The sequence below is a fragment of the Ipomoea triloba genome, chromosome 7 (assembly GCF_003576645.1).
Source record: "Ipomoea triloba cultivar NCNSP0323 chromosome 7, ASM357664v1".
NCBI lineage: Eukaryota > Viridiplantae > Streptophyta > Magnoliopsida > Solanales > Convolvulaceae > Ipomoea > Ipomoea triloba.
Window position 1 is genome coordinate 8,616,566 of NC_044922.1, and position 7,427 is coordinate 8,623,992.

A 7,427-nucleotide genomic window follows, 5' to 3' on the forward strand; every position below is an offset into this window, starting at 1 on the left:
GACGCACTTCTCCTGCTTCTGATCCTCTTACAGGCTTCACTACGGCTCCTTCACGTCAACCCGCGACAACTGATTCTATTCCACCAAGTTCCAGTACTCCCCCTCCTCTTCGTAGAAGCTCTAGACCTCACAAACCTGTTGAAAGGTATGGTTTTTCAACCCCTGTGGCTATGTCTACTATGTTATCTTCTATCTCCATCCCCACTTGTTATAAAAGGCTATGGAACATAAGTGTTGGCAACAAGCAATGGAAGAAAAACTTCAAGCACTAGAAGAAAATCATACTTGGGACATTGTTTCGTGTCCTCCAAATGTTAAGCTCATTGGTAGCAAGTGGGTTTATATTGTGAAACTCAAGTCTGATGGCTCATTGGATCGATATAAAGCTCGATTGGTTGCTCTTGGGAATAAACAAGAATATGGTCTCGACTACGAAGAAACATTTGCACTAGTTGCTAAGATGACCATAGTGAGAACCATACTTGCTATCGCCTCCTCTTAGTCTTGGGTTTTACATCAGATGGATGTAAAAAATGCCTTCTTGAATGGAGATCTTAAGGAAGAGATTTACATGAAGCTTCCACCTGGTATGTCAATGATAGCTGCACATGAGGTTTGCAAACTAAGACGTTCCTTGTATGGTTTAAAACAGGCACCTAGGGCCTGGTTTGAGAAGTTTCGCAACACTCTTCTCACATTTTCCTTCACACAAAGTCAATATGATTCCTCACTCTTCTTTCACAAGACAACCACTGGTATGGTGTTTCTCTTAGTGTACGTTGATGATATTATCATCACTGGTAATGATAATGGGCTGATCACCAAGCTTCAAAATATGTTGTCTAGTACATTTAAAATGAAAGATCTTGGGCATCTAACATATTTTTTAGGGCTGCAAGTTCACTATGGAGATCATGGTTTCCTCCTAAACCAACATAAATATATTCACAACCTCATTGAGCTGGCTGGTTTACAGAATGCTAATGATGCTGATACACCAATGGAGGTGAATGTGAAATACCGGAAAGATGAAGGCGAACTTTTGCCCGATCCTTTTTTGTATAGGCAACTTGTTGGTAGACTTATCTACCTAACAATTACAAGGCCCAATATCTCCTATGCTATTCATATAGTCAGCAAGTTCATGCACTCACCTCGACATCTCCATCTTGCTGCAGTTCGTCGCATAGTTCGATATTTGATTGGGTCACCTACTCGTGGGTTATTTTTTCCCAAACAATCTACTCTTCATTTGACTGCATATAGTGATGCAGATTGGGCTGGCTGTCCAGATACTAGGAAATCTATCACAAGATGGTGTGTCTTTCTTGGAGATGCCTTAATTTCTTGGAAGTGTAAGAAGCAAGAGAGTGTCTCTAAATCCTCTACAGAAGCTGAGTATAGAGCCATGTCTACTGCATGTTCAGAAATTGTGTGGTTGCGTGGTCTTCTTTCTGAACTTGGATTTCCTTCAAGTGATCCTACTCCACTTCGCGGTGATAATACAAGTGTTATTCAAATTGCTGCAAATCCCGTGTATCATGAACGCACAAAGCACATAGAAGTTGACTGTCATTACATCCGGGAAGCGTTTACTCGAGGCGTTATCACTCTACCTCATCTTATTACTGATCTTCAAGTAGCTGATGTATTTACAAAGGCTTTAACACGCCAAAGACACAAGTTTCTCAATAGCAAATTGATGCTGATAGACTTACCCGCATCAATTTGAGGGGGGATGTCAGTGCAGCAGTATTGTGCAGTATATTAGTGTTGCGCAGCAGCAAAGTTAGCAGACAAGTACAGCAGCAAAGTTAGACTTAGGCAGCAGGAAAGTAGTGCAGAATTTGAGGAAGCTTGTCTTCTCTCATGTGTATTATTATATTATGCCTTTATAGGCAGATGAAATGGCATTAGTATAGAAAGATGAAATAGCTTCAATAGTGTAGCATAGAAAGATGAAATGGCATCAATAGTATAGAGGTTTCCAACATGTATATATATGGCAGTATGCCATTGTAGTAAAGGCAAGTAAGAAACACATAATTATATTTTTCAGAACTCAGAAACATCTTTTTCCTTCATTTTCCTTCATTTTCCAGTTCTGATCAGTGATTACTAGCCTCTAGTTTTCTGTTTTAAACCTCTGTTTTGTTAGATACAGCATTCGGTTTACTATGTGAGCCGAGCATTGAAGGCCTCAGAGATCCGGTATACTCCCATGGAAAAGGTGGTGTATGCCCTGATAATTACTACACGCAAATTGGTACCTTATTTCCAGGCTCACCCTATCCGAGTCCTCACCGATCAACCATTGGCAGGCGTCTTGCGGAGCCCAAGTTCCTCGGGTCGACAGGTTGGAACTCACGCAATACGGGATTGAATATCACCCGCGACCGTCTATTAAGGGTCAAGCCACTAGTACAAAACTGATAAAACATATAGGAAAATTTGCGTACGGAGTTTAAACTCCGGTTACGTCCGCAGTTTGCACTTCGGACACAGCTGGTATGTAGTGTTACACCTTCCTGCGTCCGAAGTAGGAACTTCGGACACAGCTACCTATTTATTTATTTATTTTATTATTTTTTTAAGTTAAAATATACTACGTATATGCTTTTAGATCTGGATCTGGAGGATCACCATCGCTGCATCTTCAAACTCCAAACACCATCGCTGCATCTTCAAACTCCATTGCCGGTCTTCACTCGTCGCCACTCCAGCCAACGCCACTCGCCGTTGGTCTCCTCTCCTCGCCGCACGTCCGTTGCACTCCTTTGTCGTCCATCTCCACGCCTCCAGCCCCGTCGCCTTCCATCTCCGCGACTCCCTCCAGCCCCGTCGCCTCGCCGTCCAGCATGACGCCCCTAGCCCCGTCGCCGTCGATCTGTCACCGTCGCACAGCATCCTCGTTGTCGCCCAACCTCGCCACCCAACTCGTTCCGTCGCTGCTGCCATCGTAAGTTTTTGTAAATTAGGGATTTTATGAATTACAAATTTTTGGTTTTAATTTTGTGATTTTAATACACATAGTACCTTTATTTTCAAATCTTCAGTTGGCGCGATTTAAGCGGTGGCACGTGAAGCCTGTTCTTCAGTTGTTCTAGTCGAGAATTCACTAATGCATTATAATTCTTCAATTCGTATTGATTTCCTTTTTTGGTTTGGAAATTGAATGCTATTGTTGTGCTGGATTGTTCTGAAATTTTATAGTTTGAGAGTGTTAAACTAAATTTGTATGAATCAGGTGGATGTAAGAATACTAGCGCCGTCCCACCAGAGACTAGTGGTACCAAGAAGCGTCAGCGCTTCCCAGATCTTAAAGGTACGTTGTTCTTTCTGTGAATTTGCGGAGCAAGACTACAACTACTTCATGAATTTGAAAATTTTCCTGCTCTAAATTTAATCAGCTAATAATTCTACCATATTTTATCCTTGATTTTGATGATGGTTCCAGATTTAGTCCTATTACTATCAATTACATATCAATCTATAAATTTTGAGGGTTAAAAGTTAATTTACTCTTATCTTCTAGTAAATTTCTTTCATTACTAATTTCATTTTGGCATCACATTTAGACGGTGAAAGTTTAGGTTTGGAGTCTGTTAGAATATGGCTACTAGAGCAAAATATGGAACTGTCATCAAAATTAAGGATAAACTAACTGCGGTTAAATTATTAGTCTTGGACTAAATTTGAAAATGCTATTATAGTTGAGATTAAATCTAGAATTAACTTTTATTTGAGGATAGCATAGTTTTACAGCTGAGTAAGTGTAGTTGGAGACTTGGTGGAGTTGTTCCCCTGGCATCTTGAAGGACTTTGTCTCTGTTTTTTAAGGATTGCCTTACCTTCATCTTTCATTGGAGAAATTAGGTTTTACCTTTTTGCTTAAGTTAGAATGTCAACTTGTAAGATTCTAGGCCACATTTGCACAGTGATCTGTATAGAGGGAAATTTTGAATGCTTTCCTAGCTTGTGAATGAAGCCGGGCCTTTTTCACTAGCCAGGGAAGTATGAAAGATTTCCCAGGTTCTAACACTAGCACCTAGTGGCTAGAACTTTATCTTTAGTCTTTTGACTCTTTTCTTGAACATATGCAATTCAAGGGCAATAGTGAGTTGAACTGGGAAGGTTGGTAACCATTAGGTATAACTAATCAAGGCCAAATACTGCATTTTAATTGTTCAAATGAAACATCAACCCACATCCTTTTTACTGTCTCCATCATAAAATATCAACCCACATCTTCATTTACTTGCTGGTATTGTCATTCCCCATTTATTTTCATGCAGAGGCAACCTTGGAAAAAATGAGTTTGTTATCTCCATTCTCAAAACCTAAGATAATGAACACTGGAAAGGAATCTATGCAATGGGGTAATTCAAGTTCTTTTTGTATGTGCATGTGCTTGAAATACAACATTGATTTTGGTGATGTGTTTTGTTATTGGATGATAGAATGTTTGCTCAAGTGTTGCTTAAGTTTTTTATCATCTGTTTTATTATTGATATTATTATTTGCTTATTTCTAGGTTTCAAATTTTAATTTTCAAGTCTATTGAATAGTTCACAAGAAGCTGTTAGTTCTGATGAGTTATTGGAGGACTGTGAGGCTTTTGAGGTCTGCCTGGAGAGTGTTCCCGACACTTTTGATAAAAATGTGGTTGCAGGTAAGAATTTATACTTAATTATTAGAATTGATGCATTCCTTTTTGTTTGCTTATAAGATTTTATATTGCAAAGTGTCTAAAGGTTGCATTTTCTTTATTTAGTACAAACATTTTAATGTGTTCCTAACTTATACCAGTTTTTCATTAATATATGTGTACTCTAGTTCAAAGACTGTTACATGTAATGTTGATGGTGAGTTATTAGATAATCAATGACATATATAAGCAGTGATATTCATGTTGTTATGAACACCATGTTTGATGGTGTAAAAACTGTAAGTTGGTTGTCTTGGGTTAAGCAAACATCTCTAGGCTCAGAGAAGGACTTCTTACCACCTGGGATAGGTTCAGTTTTCATAATTGTTCTAAGCATAGCTATGTTCTTGTTATTATTGTTAGATCGCATTTAATGCTATTTTCATCACTCCATTAAATACGCCTTTTTCAACATGTGTTTTGTTTACACTAGCAGTAGTTGTCCAACATGTAGCTAGTATGGCCACATGGGTTATGTGCCATGTGAAGAAACTATTTTGTGTGTTCTAATCTTACTGTGTGTATAATATGATTAGGTGAGCATATTCTTATGGCATGAGAAGCTTCTGGTCAGTCATACTAATTTTCCAAGTTATATACTGTTTGAGTACAATGTAGGTTTTTAAACTTAGTTTTGCTAAGCCACATCACTATACTGTTTACTCTTGAAGCTTTAAGAATGGCATTGGGTTATTAAAAATTGTTGAAATTTTTGTATTAAAAGATTCTATCCAATAATTCACAAAGGTTTCTTGTGCCAGCAACCAGGTTTAGTGTTGTAGCTTGATCAGTTCAGGCTGATTAAAATGATTACATTTGACTTCTTTGCTATGCTCTGAAGGATTATCAATGACATGTTCTGCATTTCAAGTTCAACCATTTAATCATATCAATGACATGTTCTGCATTTCAAGTTCTGCACCCTGGACTTTCTACTTGTTTAATGGAAGGTTTTTTACTGTTGACAGAGATGGATGAACAAGTATCTTATACATTTCATTCTGAACGATAGCAGAATCCAGAAAAGTTACAAAATCAGCTTGTTAATTAGGTGCCAATGCATAATTCTATTGTGCTTTCATGTTATGAGTTTTTATATGATTTCCAATGTGGTAAGATGATGGAGCTTTCCAATGTGTTTGTAATTTATTGTCAGACTACTCTATTAGAGGCTTGTTTTCAATCCACTTACTGGTGACAGTAATACCAGACATAAGAAGACAACTGCTATTTTACTCATTGCTATTATCATATTGTAAATTGTTGGGAAAATCTTGATATGCAATCTATCAGGATATTTGTTTTATTTCTTTTCTTAGTTCAACTAAAAATTTGATGAGTATTGCTATTTTACTCATTACTATTATCTTGCCTCTATTTGCTTGTTAAATATTTCAATGTGTTTCAAGTAGAGGAATGATTGTTTGATGTTTACCATTTGTTTATATACCTCATTGGAGTTCATTCTCAAAGTTAATTACGATATTTATTCCTCAAATGATATGGTCAAATACACAGTGAGGTGATCAAGGACAATTTTTATAAAATAATTTTATTTTTTTTAATAAAAATGACCATCTGCGTCTGGAACTAGGAAGCACCAGACGCAGATGGTTATTTTATATTAAAAAATAAGACTATCTGCGTTCGGAACTGGGCAGTTCCAAACGCAAATAGTTAATTAAAAAAAATAAAAAAGACCATCTGCGTAGTTCCGGACGCAGATGATGGACTATCTGCGTCCGGGGTAACTCCGGACGCAGATAATCATGTCAATTTGCGTCCATGGCATATGCGTCCGGAGTACTCCGGACGCAAATAGTCCATAACTCCGGACGCAAATGCCCTTTTATGTACTAGTGAGCCTTGGCCGACTTCAATAGTAGAATGTACGGCACAAAATCTCGAACAAAGTCCCAAGGTCCCTGATGGGCCCTATCTCTCAGGTGGGACTACGGTCGGCATGTTGTGTGTACCGACCGCGTATACGGTCCCGACCGTTACTTTCACCCGACCTAACTTCCCGCGTTTTCAGCCATTGGTCCTACCCAAAGATTAATAAGATAGGTCCGACCAATTCGGTAGGACCGACCTCCCCGGTAGAATGACTAACCCGCGTCAAAAATCGCCCTACACACGTACGGGCTTACGCGTTACAGGGCCTATGCCCGGTGCATGCGCACCACATGCACTCCATGCCGAAGGCTCGGAACTTGTCCCCCACCTACCCTATAAATACCCGCATTTAATGTGAAGGGGGGACTTTTCAGGTAGTGGGGAACTCTTAGGGAAAAACCGGTCGAAAACCTCGCCATCCATTCGGACTCGACCGAAACCCGCTTACCCTGAATTTACATATTCTCCCTCCTTAACTGGTATTGAGGTCTACGTGCTCCCCATTGTTGAGCGTATTTGAGCCCGTATTTGCTATATCATTCTGGCACCGTCTGTGGGGAACGTGCAAATAGCCGTCCCCTCTACCTAGTATCATGTTTCCTTACATGGATTTTTCGTCGAGCCCACCGATGACGGCATGGAGTTTGTTAACCCCGACACCGACAATGACGACCTTCGTTCTCACCTAAACGCCCGCATGGGGCTTGACAACGATGTCGAAGAGCCGCAGCAGGACCCAGTGAACGTCATTCACGAAGTCCCTACATACCAACCCATGGCGACCCCTATACCGTACCCCTGCGTTATCAACCCAATGGAAGGT

At 39.6% G+C, this 7,427-nt stretch overlaps 1 protein-coding gene across 1 annotated transcript; it reads left to right on the forward strand.

The window, feature by feature from the left end:
* Positions 1-487: 487 nt before the first annotated feature.
* On the forward strand, positions 488-1,732 carry LOC116024069 (uncharacterized mitochondrial protein AtMg00810-like). The gene has a single exon (XM_031264973.1). It carries the CDS (start codon positions 521-523, stop codon positions 1,730-1,732), a length of 1,212 nt encoding a protein of 403 aa, XP_031120833.1. The 5' UTR covers positions 488-520.
* The last annotated feature ends 5,695 nt before the right edge of the window (positions 1,733-7,427 follow it).

Coding starts and splice junctions, on each gene's coding strand:
- LOC116024069 (XM_031264973.1), top strand. CDS start 521: ATGGATGTAAAAAATGCCTTCTTGAATGGAGATCTTAAGGAAGAGATT.